The sequence below is a fragment of the Cherax quadricarinatus genome, chromosome 39, assembly GCF_038502225.1.
Source record: "Cherax quadricarinatus isolate ZL_2023a chromosome 39, ASM3850222v1, whole genome shotgun sequence".
Classification (NCBI taxonomy): Eukaryota; Metazoa; Arthropoda; class Malacostraca; order Decapoda; family Parastacidae; genus Cherax; species Cherax quadricarinatus.
This window is the reverse complement of record NC_091330.1, coordinates 987973-1005704: the sequence shown is the minus strand read 5'-3', so window position 1 is coordinate 1005704 and position 17732 is coordinate 987973. Positions and strand designations below refer to the sequence as shown.

The 17732-nt window shown below is 39.3% G+C and overlaps 1 protein-coding gene across 3 annotated transcripts in view; it reads right to left on the bottom strand.

Annotated features, from left to right (window-relative positions):
* PIG-N (Phosphatidylinositol glycan anchor biosynthesis class N) overlaps window positions 1–17732 on the bottom strand; it is a 64007-nt gene that overhangs the window by 9880 nt on the left and 36395 nt on the right. For all 3 annotated transcript variants that reach the window (XM_053787413.1, XM_070092253.1, XM_053787414.2), the window contains 4 exons: window positions 13832–14007; window positions 10908–11098; window positions 9208–9258; window positions 2922–3085 (listed from right to left, as the gene is read on the bottom strand). In XM_053787413.1, the coding sequence (XP_053643388.1) occupies window positions 2922–3085; window positions 9208–9258; window positions 10908–11098; window positions 13832–14007 (582 nt within the window). The remainder of the gene's footprint in view (window positions 1–2921; window positions 3086–9207; window positions 9259–10907; window positions 11099–13831; window positions 14008–17732) is intronic.

The window sequence follows — 17732 nt, the reverse complement described above, 5'->3', positions numbered from 1 at the left end:
GCTATCAATGTTAACATTAATGATGTGTACGATTAATGATGTATTAATTTACTGGCATTGTGATTATCAATTAAAATGTACAATGATTAAAACTACAGTATTCTAAGTCCATTAGTTGCAGTCCCATCTATATCCATAATTCATTTCACATCACAGGTTGTAAATCACTGACAATTTTGTCAAAAATCTCTCTACATAACCACCACCACAATGATGTCCCCCAACAACAAAGTATTCTCTAATAGTTACAATTAAAATAACACTCAGGAGATTTGAAATTATTTGGTTTTTGTTTTAACGTTAATGAATGTTTCCCAGCAAGGCAGTGATTGAAAGGAGAGAACACATTCACTATCACACACTCTCCAGCTCCCTTTCTAGAATGACAATGTGATCATAAGTGTGCAGTATCCCTCTGCTAATTATAGAGTGCAAGTTTCAAACTTAGCCAGGTTCTGAGTACTTTTATAGTAATTATTGTACATAATAAAAACTTGAACAGCACCTCAAATAGTGATAAAACCCAACACTGAGCAAAATAGTGTCAGGATCAAGACTTGCTTCATATACTGTAACCCCTCTTTATGAGAGTTGCTGGCATCATTTACTAATTAGACTAACTCTTCAAATCCCATAGATGATTCATCTACTCTGGAATAATTATCTTGCATATGTCTGCTGAAATTAAGAGATGTGGAGTTACTAAAAGTATTGTTCAGAGGGCTGAAGAGGGGTTCTTGAGATGGTTTGGTCATTTAGAGAGGATGGAGCAAAACAGATCGACTTGGAGGGTATATAAATCTAGTTGAGGGGAGGTGGGGTAGGGGGGTCATCCTAGGAAGGATGGAGGGAGGGGGTAAAAGATGTTTTGTGTGAAAGGGGTCTGGACATGCAGCAAGCATGTATGAGCATATTAGATAGGAGTGAATGGAGACAGCTTGTCAGGTCCCAAAAGGAACCTTACAAGCTGTTGGAGTGTGAGCAGGGTAATATTTTGTGAAGGGATTCAGGGAAACTAGTTAGCCAGACTTTAGTCCTGGAGGTGAGAAGTACAATGCCTGCACTTTAAAGGAGGGGTTTAGGTTACTGCCTGTTTTGGAATGTCATATCTGGGTGCCTCTACAAAGACAGTAATTATGTGTGAATGATGGTGAAAGTTTCTTTTTTGTGTCACCCTGCCTTGGTGGGAGATGGCTGTCATAAAAAAAAAAAAAAGCTGGGTATTGAAGTTCCTCCTCTGAATACTGTACTACTACTTCCATACCTTCCACCCACCATCCATCCCATATTCACCTACTATATCAACCCATCTTGCTTCATTCATTCTACATGATCAAGCTATTAATCACTCTTAATGAACTATCAGAATTATACCTGTTATATCAACAATCTTGTGCTAATTTCTTAATTCTCTGTATATTCACACAATATACTGAAATGAACCAACATTTTAAATGTTTCTATTGGTAAGCTTCTCTTTACTATAAAATACAAAACACCACACTTCGCACAACTCTCCACATTTCACATCTATACTAAAGCCCACGCTTTAGCACTACTCTAAATCAGGAGTGTCCAAAGTGTGGTCTGTGGGCCAGTTTGAACTACAAGACTGGTAAGACCTAAACTTCTCACCACAACCATTCTGTAACTGATTCTTGTCAAGTGTTACACTACTAGACTTAAATTGTTTAGTAACTGTAACATCCTCCATTGAATTATGCAAGTCTGAGCTATTAAAGCTTAATTCTGCTACAGTTACATTAAAAATCTGGGTCATTTTCAATAAAAATTCATGTACCACACACAAATGGATTTTTGGTCATGTGGCCCACTATTAAAAACACTGTACACTACTCATATTACAAGTTAAAAGCTGTTAACACACCTCTGTTCACTTCAAAATCCCACCCTATTTAACTCTTTCATGGAACTGAACTCTTCTCCAGGCTGAGGGACTGACCACCACAAATAAATACTATTTCTCCAAGGTTGATAGACTGATTATATCATCTTTACTTCGCTACAACACCTACTGCCTCTGTATTTGACTGAAGAAGCCTACTGTGTAGGCGAAACATTTCAACAAGAAAGATGGAAAACCAGTGTTCTGATAGTGGCTCATCAGATCCAATTTCCAGAAAACAGTACCACATTTTGAAGTGTGAAAACCATCTTTCTGGGATTGGCTCATTGAGCCACAAGAACTGCCACTTCCTCAGGGTTGTCCCTCATGCAAAAAATATTGTTACACTCAGTGGCTTGAGAACTCCATAAGGAAGAAAAAAAGTCTCCGAGTTAAAAAGCAGAAGATAAAAATCTGGTGTTTTAGAGATAAAACTGATACACTGTACTTATTGTGGTAGTTCATCTAAATAAACCACAATGAAATACCTTTTATTCACTAAAATGTACTATTACAATAACATATAATAACTTGAGATGCACTGACCCCAAAATCATACTGAGCTGTATATTGTTTAAAGCACTATTGTCATAAATATATATATAAAAAAAAAAAAAAAAAAAATATCCCCTCAAGGAAGGTTCCTTGATGTTGGTGAGGGGCTCTTGATTTAGGGAATTGGATCTGTGCTCCAGTTCCCCGAATTAAGCCTGAATGCCTTCCACATCCCCCCCCAGGCGCTGTATAATCCTCCGGGTTTAGCGCTTCCCCCTTGATTATTATAATAATAATATAAAAAGAAGCCTTTTAAAGGAAGCTAAAAGCACATGAAAACCAAAGTTTAATGATGATTAAATAAATAATGGCAATGAGCATCAGTAAAATAAATCTACAACTAAAATATCAATAACAAAACATTAATGCTAGGATATACAAAATCTTAAACTATACACCTTACATAAATACAGTCCAACAGCTTAAAAGGAAAATGAGAGTCAGAATATTGTTTTCTTACCTAGTAAGGTCCATGCTGACAGCTGATTGATGTATGGCAATCCTTCCTTTTGTGTGATGCTGTAAGCAGTGGAGTGAACCAGGTAGACTGAAGCCACCACCATCATGCCCTGAACATACACTACGGATGGGATGTGCCGTGGTAGACCCCCATCACCACCACACCTGATGCATGTTAATGCCTTATGTTAGAATATTTATAATTACATTTATGAGGAGTGCTAGACTCAGAGTCCATATACTGCCTAAGAAATGGGAGGCAATCAGATTCGATCCAAAGGGAGAATACTTCAATTCTTTGGATCAAAAGCTTTTCACAGGCAATAAGGCACCTCCCTTCTGGTAAAGGCTACAATTAGAATAACTATACAGTACAGTATTTATAATTAGAATAGCTATACAGTATTTCCAAACTGCACTATGTTACTGTATTGGTAGGATACCCATACCTGAACTATGTATTACTGCTAAAGCAGTATTTATTTGCCAAATATTAATAAATTTATTAAGCATGCAAATTTTTCATTACAGTAAGCAAGATTTCAATGGTATTGAGTGAACTAAGTTTCTAACACTAGTTCTGGGGATGAACACAATGAACACAAAGCAGCAACATTAATTTCAGGGGTATGGACAGTGAAAGGGGTTATGGGGAGGGTAGGTTCATTTCCTTGGATGAAGAGCCCTTCACAAGCATTAAGGCACCCACCCTTGAAGGGGACACCTATTATATTTCCTACTATAGTTTTGCTGTGGGTAAAATGAGTATCTTGGAGCATCCTCTACCCCAACATTCAAAATCATCTTTTTTAAAACAAACTCAAAATAACAGACACACAGTCTTTCTAAATACATAATCAATTGATTCAGCATAACTGAATTTTTAGCTAACACATTCTTATGCATTTTGCAAATAATTTTATTAGTACTTTTTTTTTATGACATAGGGTATATCACAATAAAGTAGGAAAGTGCAGTTACAGGACCACAGTCCCTGCAATGACTAAATGATCAGCATAACGAATAGTGAGTACACCACAAACTATTTATGGAAAAACACACAGTAAGATTTTTATCCAGGCTATGTAGACTCAATAAAACTAGCAAAGGTGACACATTGGCTAATATAATGGCTCGCTCTGCTACATGTGTATCCATTAAACGTATTTGCTATACTCCATCCACATTACAAAACATGATAACTCCAAATAAACTAAAGTAAATCTTAAGTTATCCTAGGTAGTAGGTTGGTAGACAGCAACCACCCAGGGATGTACTACCGTCCTGCCAAGTGAGTGTAAAACGAAAGCCTGTAATTTTTTTACATGATGGTAGGATTGCTGGTGTCCTTTTTTCTGTCTCATAAACATGCAAGATTTCAGGTACGTCTTGCTACTTCTACTTACACTTAGGTCACACTACTCATACATGTTTTTTTTTTTTTTTCAACAAGTCGGCCGTCTCCCCTCTGGGTTTTCTGCTATTTTCTTTCTAGTTCTTTTTCTTGTTTATTTCCTCTTATCTCCATGGGGAAGTGGAACACAATTCGTCCTCCGTAAGCCATGCGTGTTGTAAGAGGCGACTAAAATGCCGGGAGCAAAGGGCTAGTAACCCCTTCTCCTGCATGAATTACTAAATTTGAAAAGAGAAACTTCTGTTTTTCTTTTTGGGCCACCCTGCCTCGGTGGGATACGGCCGGGTTGTTGAAAGAAAGAAAGAAAGAAATCTTAGTTATATATGTACATATATGTATTACTGTCTTATTAGTAAGGAATCTTGACTTTAAATTCCAATACAGCACTTAACTTAAAAATACAGTAAAAAATAATTTCCAGATGTTGTGTATGTAGAGGGCACTTAGACAAGTACATGTAGCCAGTAGCACATCTGTCTTGTACTTAGCAGAAAGAGGATTGAGCCTCTACTATTCCTTGTGTTGAGTGACCCACATATGACCTGAGTGACACCCCAACTTACATGGTTCTAAATGACCATAATTTTTAAAGGGGTGGACTGGTAAGCCAGCGGAAGGCCTCGGTCAGATGACCAAAGCTCCAAAGGCACGTCATCATCTGACTAAGACCCACATCAGGACACATTTGTCCTGTTTCCTGACGAACCTTACCTCCCTAATATGACCTGATGATGAGCTACACAGAGCTAAACGATATCTCAACTCGGCTTTTTTTCTGCAAGTGTGTATGTTTTTCTTTTTTCACCATGACCCAAGTTTAGCACTTTGTAAAAATAATAATAATAATAAAAGTTACATAACTTTCAGTTGTCAATCTAAGACTACCTTAAAGCATGTATAAGTGCAAATACAGTATAACACTTGTGAAACATAGGATAAAAAGTGGCAGCTTAATTTTATAGTATAGTGTACAAAGAAACATACTCAGTTTTTGTAAGTGCCTTCTGATACCTTTAAAGCATCTGCACTGATTCTCAAGAAGGTAGCATGCCTAGCCAGTCAGTGTTCCAGTCTGTTAATAAATATAATTTCTGAAATAAGTGACTAATATGCTGTAATGGAAACACAAACTGAAACATGCATGCAAAACAAAACCCATACTCAAGACAATATAATGTGATTAACTATAATATATCTAGGAGACAAAATTACAATCTCTTATTGTCTAGCTCATACTGTGGTACATGCACAGGTTTCCATAAATGGTCTATTAACATCAGACAGTATTTACATATGACTGGTTATTAGATTTAAAGCCTATCAATTACAAGTGGGTTATTAAGGGTGTTCATAGCCCTTACACCACCTAAAACTGTACTGTATTACAATAAACCCTAAGAGAAAGTAAGAAAAAAAGACACAATACCGTGACTGGAACGATACACAAATAACCCGCACATAGAAGAGAGGAGCTTACGACGACGTTTCGGTCCGACTTGGGCCATTTACAAAGTCACACTGTGTGACTTTGTAAATGGTCCAAGTCGGACTGAAACGTCGTCATAAGCTCCTCTCTTCTATGTGCGGGTTATCTGTGTAAGAAAAAGTGTTGAAGGAAATTAAAAGTGCTACACCAGTGAACACTAAATTATAAGAAAACGTGATGGCCTTATTGCTGACATGGAAAAACTTACTGGTGTGGACTGAAGATCAAACTAGTCACAATGTGCCTTTAAGCTGAGAACCTACTGTACTCAACATGCCCATTTTCTTGTTTTATTGAACATTTTAGTGAAATCGATGACTAGATAATTCTCAAGTTAACACCAACTGAAGAAGGTATGACAAAGTATCAATAAAAATAGATGATATACTTAAGCACTCTTGACCTTTGTATCACATTTTCTATTTTTTCTAAGGTCAAAGACTATTTTAAGTGATGCTTTATACTGTTGTAGTATTAAATAACTGAATATTAATTAAAATTAATGAATTTTGATCATAAACAAAAGAATTCTCAATTCCAATTACATATTACAGTAGACCCTCGGTGAACATGCCTTAACACAGTTGAAATATTGTAGCATCTTCAGTAAACAGGTAGTATTAAACAGTTTAAACTGCAGAGTAGATGTAGGAAAAAATATGTCCATGTGCTGGGTTCTTTCCCCACTGTCTCATGGTGAGTGTACAGGTAAGTACACAATTTCCCTCGACTCAGTGCTCAGTTCATATGCCTCTGCCATACTGCTGACTTTCACTTATTCCCTGCCACGCACCAAGCAACCTTCAATTTGCACAACTCCCCCAGAACCACACACCTTCACTCACTCCATCCCAACCAACAATCTCCACTCACACAACCCGGCCATACAATTTCCCCCATGCCATACACCTACACTATTCTCCCCAGATCACGTTTTCCCACTACCTCAAGATCACAACTTGCCCAGCTCTATGCCCTCACTTGCACCATTTTCCCTTGACCTCATGTCCACACCTTGCTCAACCTTCCACCTTAACATGCCATTCACACAAACTTGGTCATCTTCATTACTACCCACACCACCAACTGCACACTCACTCATGCAGATACCCATCATCAACACCAGGCCACCGAGGCAACCACACATTTCACCCACAAAATTTCCCCATAGCTTCAAGCACACATAGCCCACACCAACACAGCCCCATGCCCGCACCTTATCTATGCTTTCATAGATCTTACACCCTAACATGCAGCCAACACACCTAGTCATGTAGTCATCCACCATCCTCCTTACCACCCACACTGCCAACTGCACACTCATCCACCTATCACCCACACCACACCATGAACTGCACACTCACCTGCTCAGTCATCCACACCGAGCTAACAACACTGCCACCCACACTATCACACTGCCTTGTTGCTTCAGCCTCCACTCTGCCACACCACTTCACTGCCCAGCATCCTCCACTTCCCAACACCAACCTCCAGTTCCTCCCTCACCTCTCCATTGTTTGGTGTCCACCTCTCACACCAGCAATCACCCAATCCCCACACCAACACCAATCTCCCCACCCCAACAGCTCTAACCCTTCTTGCCTGACCCCTCTCATCTACACCTCAACCCTTACACCCCCACCACTGTAACCCCTCCTTTATAGCCCCCCATACAGCTGCAACAAGTGGAACAACCAAATAATAAGGCACCTCCATCTACTAGCAGAGATGTCGATGCAGAATCTTTGACTGATACACATCACTACATGAGCCTGCAATCACATTATCATCATTGTTTCATTAAAACTTAACTAAAAAAAACAAATTGGGTTACATTTTTGGTCTAAGGAACATAATCCTGAGTTCCACAAATGTTCTTCAGTTCATTTTACATGATTCTTGATTACACACCAATTTCAGGAACATAACTAATGTGTTAACCTGTTATCAACTGTAATGGGTACATATGAATATGACTCAAGGTTTCATAAGAACTTAAAAATGGAGGAGTACTGCAGTAGGCCTACTGGCCTATACTAGGCAGGTCAACTCATATGCACATATGTATTTGTGCAACTCATTTTTAAAGCTACCCAAAATTCTTGCTTCAATGACACTACATGGGAGTTTGCTCCATTCATCCACAATTTTACTTTCAAATCAGTGCTTTCCTATATCCTTTCTAAATCTAAACTTGTCCAATTTAATCCAGTGCAAAGAGTCCTGCCTCTGTTAGATATTTATTCCGGTTTTCCATATGCACACTTCAAATCACTGAATGAACTGTTTATCTGTGACATATCCATGAGCCATTTTCAAGGTTCAACCATCAGAGCCTGGCCCAAGGGCAGATTTCCATGTCAAATGATTTAGCAATTGCTGCAAGCAGACTGCAGGCTTACATCACAACTTAGATGATCAGGCATTTATAGCAGGTAGTAGACTATTTCCTCTGAAAATTTTTTATCTTTATTTCAGCAATATTTCATATAATTGCTGATAGTAGATTGAAGTCTTAGGCAGTGGATGTTGAAAACATTCTCTTATTATGCCTACTGCACCCTTCATTTTTACTGGGTTATTCCTACAGCTCTTCCTGTCTTCTCATTGTTTCCAAGTGCTAAAACTACTCTGTAGCCCACACACAAACAAAATGTCTATAAATTGATCTTTTTAATGTAATGCATGACCAAATGCAACACAATAATGCACTCTAACTTTTTTAATAAGGCACTCTAGGAAAAAAATAGCTATGAAAAATTTGAATGTGGTGAGAAGAGTATTTTAAATAGCATGCAATAGTTATACTATATTCATGGCATTTCGTATCATTCCAAAAACCAAGTGTTAATATCAGTTTCAAGGGGTGAGTGCTTTTCATATGCTCTAAGAAGTGCACTAAAAAAAAAGAAACTGGTGTGGTGTAAATGCCACAATGCATGGCAGATGTTTGGAAGCTTGCACTAAGGTAAAGCTACCTGGATTTCTTTGTCCTACGTTTTAGTTTCGTGTGTCCCATGTCGATACTTTGTTGTATAGAAAAAAGAAACAAACATTACAAAACATTTAGTTATAAATACACTGGTTCATAGTTATACAAGAACTAAAATCCACAGTGTAATAAGTATTTATTTGTTTGACAAAAAAGTGATCCTTATCAAGTGCTCACAGGTTCTTTACATAGAAACATATATATCATACCAGACTTAGCTTTTTTACAGCACTAAGCTCTAAACCTAAATACAGAGGGGCATCATAAATGTACTCAGCAGTATATAACATAGTAAGTGTGCTTACTAGTACATGACACAAAGGGTACTCACCAGCATATGATACAATAAATGTACTCTACTTACTAGTATGAATATGACACAGTAAGGTACTCACCAGTATATAACAATGCCTCCTAAGGTAAATGCAGTTAACCCAGCAATTTCCCTGAAAGATGGAGATAATGTTAGTATGTATATTGCTACCAGTGGCAGGATAAACATTTTCGATGGTGAAATATGTGTAGCAAAAAGAGTCTTTATATTATATATTTCACCCTTAACAGGGTTTTGTAAAGTCTATAGATTAGATAAAATCCTATTTAGTTGAAAACTGTGTATAACACCAATGTTCTTTCTACTACAACTGTTTCATCTTCTTAATTTACTAGTTTTTTTTTTTCCAACAAGTCGGCCGTCTCCCACCAAGGCAAACAATCTGCTCTACATTTCTCTGCCAGCCTATATAAATAATTCTTCTTTCAACAAACTGGCCATATCTCACTGAGGCAGGGTGGCCCAAAAAGAAAAAACAAAAGTTTCTCTTTTTAATTTTAGTAATGTATACAGGGAAAGGGGTTACTAGCCCCTTGCTCCCGGCATTTTAGTCACCTCTTATGACAAGCAAGGCTTACGGAGGAAGAATTCTATTCCACTTCCCCATGGAGATAAGAGGAAATAAACAAGAACAGGAACTAATAAGAAAATAGAAGAAAATCCAGAGGGCTGTGTATATATATGCTTGTACATGCATGTGTAGTGTGACCTAAGTGTAAGTAGAAGTAGCAAGATGTACCTGAAATCTTTCATGGTGATGAGACAGATAAAAGACACCAGTAATCCTACCATCATGTAAAACAATTACAGGCCATCACTAGAATGTTGTTGAGGGAAGATAAACAGAGATGCTATAAGTGCAAGATCACAAACTGTTGGTCATGGGATGTGTGCAAAAGTTCATGGCAACAACAACAGGCCAAGAGCCAGTCACAAAGAGGTAGTCTAACCCATCCATATGAAGCACCTCTATGTATGTGTTGTCCAGGGACAGTGCTGGCAGGTGAACAGAGAACTAACCCCTACGATCTGTAAACAATTCATAATCCAGGGTGGTCGGTATATGTCAGCCTTGGGAGGTGATGGCTGGCAGGGCCTAGCTACATCTCCAGGCCCCAAGGTTCCTCCTGGGCTGTGTTTCTGTTACTTGCCTGTGTACTATGAACCCAAGACTGTGGCAGGTGACACCACTGTCAAACAGCCCATAATCTTGGGTGGTCAGTAGCTGCCGGATATGAGAGGCCATGGCAGGCAACAGCAGTGAAAGGTGACATCAAAAGAGGTTACAGTTCCTGAACCATTAGGTCAAGGGTAGAGTTGCAAGTTACAAATATGGCTAACAAGTAAGTCATCATGATCCTTCCCACGACCCCTCCTCCCCCTCTGACAGGAGTTTGGCCAACTGGAGAAGATGGCCTTTTCAGACCACAAGATAGGGAGTGCTTGTATTATGGTAGTATTTATAAGGGAGTTAATATACACCTTTTAATGCACTGCACCACTATTCTGAATGAAGTCAGATGGACAAGCTCCACCAAAAGTGCAAAACATCTTTAATGTAAATGGTAAACAGCTGACAATAGTGAAGAAGAGACATGTTGCTTAACAAGCTTATATTGAGACAACAAATAAAGCTGGTTATGCAATGTGCCTTTTCTTGTAATACACATTAATAAAAATTAATTTTCTTGTTTTACCTAATAACTAAGGGTAATAGAAAACCCATAAAGGATCCTTGACACGGGTAAATACTGAACATACACCATTGGGTAATATGGCTCCTTGCCCACGACAGGCATGTATGTAAATGATGCCAGAAGAATGCAGGCGCCAATCCAAACTAGCCTCATGGAGTGCTCCACTGCTCCCTGCATCGAGTACATAATGACTGGCCACAGCCCAATGCACAATAACCCAAGGGACAGCATTGGCCGGATGAAGAATGCCATCACCTGCAATTTGAGAAGGATCACTAAAGTATACTATTGCTAAAAAAAAATAAAAACTGTGCACACATTTACAATGTTTTCTAAGTAAAGCAAAATGGTAACATGTTCATTACTTTTGAAAAACAAATACTTTTATTTTTATAACACTGGCCATCTCCTCCTAGAATACAATGACCCAAAAAATAAAACATTCCCCATCATTCATTCAATAGCTGTAGAGCCATTAGTGTTTGGGCATTGCAATTCAGATGACCCCCCAAAGAGCAAAATTCCAACCATCCGAACAGTAAAAATCCCCTCCCCCTCTCTCAGATTGCAGGTACTGCACTTTTCACCTCCAAAATTCAAGTCTGGCTAACTGATTTCCCCGAATCCCTTCATAAATGTTACTTTGTTCACACTCCAACATGTCAAACTCTAAAAGCCACTTGTTGTCATAATACCCAATCTAACATTTGCTGAAGGTGTGATAACTTGAGACTGCTTCTCCAATATCTTTTTTTTTTTTGTGTGAGAAAGTGATATTGAGTCTCCAGTTTCTATCTTGCCTGCTAATCTTCATACCCTTGCTCTGTCAAGGGACTCTAAACTCTATGGAGACCACAAAGTGAATTTTCCAATGGAAACTGACCTCTAGCCAGAAGTTATGGGGGGTCTGGAGGCCTTTATAACCTCAGGGAAAGTAGCTAAGATCTTTGGTCAGGGACAATCTAGAGGCTCTGGGTGGCCAGACACTGTTGAGGACTGAGGTGAGGCTTTGTATGAAGTCCTGAAACCTGGTGGTGGTAGTCTGGCTGGCCTTCTACAAGTGATCTATTAAAGACTCTATACTGGAAGTGAATATTCTGTTTTGTTAGCTAACTGTATTTCCCTATCTCAATTATCTTGCCTCCATGGGGAAGTTGAACAGAATTATTCCTCCGTAAGCCATGCACGACATAAGAGGTGACTAAAATGCTGGGAGCAAGGGGCTAGTAACCCTTCTCCTATATACATCACTAAATTTAAAAAGAGAAACTTTTCTTTTTCTTTTTAGGTCACCCTGCCTCGATGGGATATGGCTAGTTCGTTGAAAAAAAAATAATTATCTTGCATCTTCCCCAGTTATCTTAATATCAGATCCCTTTTTCACTGACCAAGTGTATTATTGGATAAATAATTTAATTTGGGAGGGTGTGTAAAGGAAGCAAATTGAAAGTGAACACAGATAAAAGTAAAGTGATGAGGAAATCAAACAAGTTACGTAAAGAAGAATTGGATGTCGCTTTGGAGGGAGGGAGCATGGAAGAAGTGAATGTGTTCAGATATTTGGAAGCAGACTTGTCAGTGGATGGGTTTATGAAGGACGAGGTAAACCATAGAACTGATGAAGAAAAAAGGGTAGGTGGAACACTGAGATATCTGTGGAGACAAAGAATGTTATCCATGGAGGCAAAGGGAATGTATGAGAGAAAAGTGGTACCAAAACTCTTAAGAATATAAGAAAGAAGGAACACTGCAGCAGACCTACTGGCCCATACGAGGTAGGTCCAATTCTCCTACCAGCTTAAGCCAACGGGTGTGAAGTATGAGTTGTAAATGCTGCAGCAAGGAGATTAAAGGCAGTGGAGATGTGTCTAAGGTCAATGTGTGGTGTAAATGTAGAATTCGCAGTGTGGAAATTATGAGGGGTAGAGTTACTAAAAGTATTATTCAGAGGGCTGAAGAGGGGCTGTTGAGGTAGTTTGGTCATTTAGAGAGGATGGAGCAAAATAGGATGAATTGGAGGGTGTATAAATCCATAGTGGAGGGGAGGAGGGGTAGGGGTCATCTTAAGAAAGGATGGAGGGAGGAGGTAAAAGAAGTTTTGTGTGCAAGGGGCTTAGACATGCAGCAGGCATGCGTGAGCATGTTAGATAGGAATGATTGGATATGAATGGTTTTTGGGACCTGATGAGATGTTGGATTGTGAGCAGGGTAATATTTTGTGAAGGGATTCAGGGAAACCAGTTAGCCAGACTCAAATCCTAGAGGTGGAAAGTACAATTCCTGCACTTCAAAGGAGGGGTTTGGGATATTGGCAGTTTGGAGGGACATCTAAGCTGTCGTATCTGAGCACCTCTGCAAAGACAGTGCTTATGTATGAGTGATGATGAAAGTGTTGAATGATGGAAGCTTTCTTTTTTCTTTCTTTCTGGGTCACCCTGCCTCGGTGGGAAACAGCCGACGTGTTAAAAACAAAAAATTATTCAGTTACAGGCACCCAATGGCATTTATCCATGGTACTCTAAACTTACCTACTATGCCCTCTACAACAGCCTCTCCCACTTTAGTATTTAGGTTTCCCACAATATTTTTTCTTCTACTTAGGTCAAAACTCTATACACATTCACTTTACACCTTCAAAAATCTCTCTCCTCTACATTCCTCTCATCTTCAGATGTATAAACCAATATAACCCACTTCTCACATCCCAACTTCATTTTCATCCATATAATTCTTAAATTTAAACACTTACACCCCCTTCTTTATTTCTACAGTTGATCATTTAATATTATCAATGTACCATCACTCCTCCTTTAGCTCTGCTTCTTTTGGATACACTTGATTTAATTAATGTTAACAATAAATTCTTTCTTATCATTTGCATTACACCCATGAACACAGAAACAATTGAACTTTAAAATTTCCTTATGTTTAGTAAATGATGCAGAAGAATAGCAAAACTAAATACTGTACATCAGACATTACACCTACCAGAATCTCAATCCCAATGAATATGAAGAGTATGCGAATAGCTACTTCCCACACCATGTTGAACGAGGAGACGAGGAGCCAAGCAACACGCAGTGGGGCACACCTTTGGTGAACTAACACCCACAGCCCTACTGGTGTCATTAGATACAAGTAATGCTGCCATGGGTGTTGCTGACCTGTAATAGAATTTTAATGAAATTAGGAAAATAGACCTACAAAATTTTTACATGACTGTAGCATTCTTCGTCTAGTTAGGGTGTATCGCTGAATCATTCCTGAATCAGCTCAGGAACCCCAATGAAAAAAAATCAGTTTGATTATTGAGTTATCCTAGGTTAAATCTACGAAGGGTTTCTATATTTGCCCATAACATACATGTAGTTTAATGTTATGTACACAAAGAATAATTAAAACAAACTTATTTACTGGTTGACATGACTCACAAAATCGTAATGACACGATGCAAACAAACCATACCACGAGTTTTGAGACTCTCTGACCGCAGGTCCAATCCCACCCGTGGTATGGTTTATTTACTGGTTGCTATATACATGTAAAGTACTCAACACATGGGGCTCAATCATCATGACATGATGAACTGTAAGTGACAAAAGAATTCTCATAAAGGCATAGGTCACATCTCCATGAGATGATCATGGGTGAACCTGGTATGACCAATGTGCAGCCACAAGAGCACTGCTTCTCAGAGAAAACAATGAAGAGATCATACCCAGAGGTCCAACTACAGTTTCATTAAAAGCCACCTACTGATCACCAACACAGACCAGCATCACTGCCAGCAATCTTCTTAGTCCAGTCAGAACAATGATAAAGTTGGGAAGAGTAACTGCCTTCTGACAAGGGTCACGAACTTCAAAGCATGAGAAGTCTGCAAATTGGTTTCTCTGCACATCCATATAGCTAGAGATCCAGTAAAATGTAAAGATACAACACAGGCAATGCTGAATGTAAAGGGCAAGGGTATGTATCTGAAGAATCAAGTCTTGATACCTTACATCACACCAAGAATGAAAATCTACAACAAATGATGAAATAGATATGGCAGCACCATGATGGTTGTCAGAAGTACATTACAGCCTCTCCCCACTTAGCGACGTACTTATTTACCGACACCTCAGACTTACGATGGGCTCTCTGACCAGTATTCATAACTAAATAATGTATATTAGAGCTGATTTCCTCTATTCTGTTTATTTCAATATACAGCACACTACTGTATAAACATTTAAAAATATACCAGAAATGTTATAAAAGGTGCAAAGGTGACATTAAAACAATATCAAACATGGTTGACACAAAGTCACTACCATTATAGTATGCTCCTCACTTAGCGACGAATTTGTTTAACGAGATGGTCTTAAGAACGGAATTTCATTGTTAAGTGAGGAGAGGCTGTAATTCTGCAATGAATAAACTGTATAATGTACATACTAACAGACTGCATTAACTTCATCTTCTTTCAACAAAACAGCCGTATCCCACCGAAGCAGGGTGGCCCAAAAAAAGAGAAACAAAAGTTTCTCTTTTTGACTTTAGTAATGTATACAGGAGAAGGAGTTACTAGCCCCTTGCTCCCAGCATTTCAGTCGCCTCTTACGACACAAATGACTTATGGAGGAAGAATTCTCCTCCACTTCCCCATGGAGATAAGAGGAAATAAACAAGAACAAGACCTAATAACCTAGGTAGTAGGTTGGTAGACAGCAACCGCCCAGGGAGGTACTACCGTCCTGCTAAGTGAGTGTAAAACAAAAGCCTGTAATTGTTTTACAAGATGGTAGGATTGCTGGTGTCCTTTTTTCTGTCTCATGAACATGCAAGATTTCAGGTACGTCTTGCTATTTCTACTGACACTTAGGTCACACTACACATACATGTACAAGCACATATATACACACCCCTATGGGTTTTCTTCTATTTTCTTTCTAGTTCTTATTCTTGTTTATTTCCTCTTATCTCCATGGGACTAAAATGCCAGGAGCAAGGGGCTAGTAACCCCTTCTCCTGTATATATTACTAAATAGTCACTGGTAGGCGGGATTCCCCAGTGGAAGTAGGTCCTTCCCAAAGAATTTGTATTGATAAAGCCACTGGATGGCGAAATGTCTACAATAAAGATACCCAGATGTTGCATATGTGTCTTAATTTCATCTTGTCTGTATTATATACCATTCTTGCACAACTTGTCAGACACTGCAACATCATGGAATCTTGATTCTGAGGACATGTACATAACCTTCACGACTACGACAACTACTACTACAACTAACCCATCTCTTTGGGAAGGACCTACTTCCACTGGGGAATCCCGCCTACCAGTGACTATGCCCTCGTCTGCTACACCTGGCGTTACTATATAAGCGCCAGGCTCCTTGCTTCTGCTTCAGAATCTCCACGACTATGGTGCTCTTCGCACCTACTCCTAGGTTGAGGGACTGATTACCTCATCTTCTGTATATAGTCCTACTGTCTTCAAGCTATGTCCTAGAATTTGTATTGATAAAGCCACAGGATGGTGAAACGTCTACAATAAAGATACCCAGATGTTGCACATGTGTCTTAATTTCATCTTGTTGGTATTATATACCATTCTTGCACATCAAGTGACAGTGTTGAGACTTAAATACTGTCGGAAGGAGAGGTGCAGAGTAATAGTAGTGAGAATGTAGCCACTGGGAGGTCATGTCCCTCTCAGATCAAACAATTCTCACTCGAAAAAGTTGATCAAGGTGTTTTCTCTTCTGTACCAAGATGCCATTGTGTTGCAGTGTCTGACAGAGTGATTATCAAATATACCATTTGATAATTGCTCTTTGCTGATGACACTGTGCTCTTGGGTGATTCTGAAGAGAAGTTGCAGAGGTTGGTGGATGAATTTGGTAGGTTGTGTAAAAGAAGAAAACTGAAAGTGAATACAGGAAAGAGTAAGGTTATGAGGATAACAAAAAGATTAGGTGATGAAAGATTGGACATCAGATTGGAGGGAGAGAGTATGGAGGAGGTGAATGTATTCAGATATTTGGGAGTGGATGTGTCAGCGGATGAGTCTATGAAAGATGAGGTGAATCATAGAATTGATGAGGGGAAAAGGGTGAACGGTGCACTTAGGAGTCTGTGGAGACAAAGAACTTTGCCCTTGAAAGCAAAGAGGGGAATGTATGAGAGTATAGTTTTACCAACGCTCCTGTATGGGTGTGAAGCATGGGCGATTAATGTTGCAGCGAGAAGGCTGGAGGCAGTGGAGATGTCATGTCTGAGGGCAATGTGTGGTGTGAACATAATGCAGAGAATTCGTAGTTTGGAAGTTAGAAGGAGGTGCGGGATTGCCAAAACTGTTGTCCAGAGGGCTGAGGAAGGGTTGTTGAGGTGGTTCAAACATGTAAAGAGAATGGAGCGAAACAGAATGACTTCAACAGTGTATCAGTCTGTAGTGGAAGGAAGGCGGGGTAGGGGTCAGCCTAGGAAAGGTTGGAGGGAGGGGGTAAAGGAGGTTTTGTGTGCGAGGGGCTTGGACTTCCAGCGGGCATGCATGAGCGTGTTTGACAGGAGTGAATGGAGACAAATGGTTTTTAATACTTGACGTGCTGTTGGAGTGTGAGCAAAGTAACATTTATGAAGGGATTCAGGGAAACTGGCAGGCCGGACTTGAGTCCTGGAGATGAGAAGTACAGTGCCTGCACTCTGAAGGAGGGGTGTTAATGTTGCAGTTTGAAAACTGTAGTGTAAAGCACCCTTCTGGAAAGACAGTGATGGAGTGAATGATGGTGAAAGTTTTTCTTTTTCAGGCCACCCTGCCTTGGCAGGAATCGGCCAGTGTGTTAATGAAAAAAAAAAAAATTTAAATGTAACTTTAAACGATCCAATATAAACTTACAGAAGT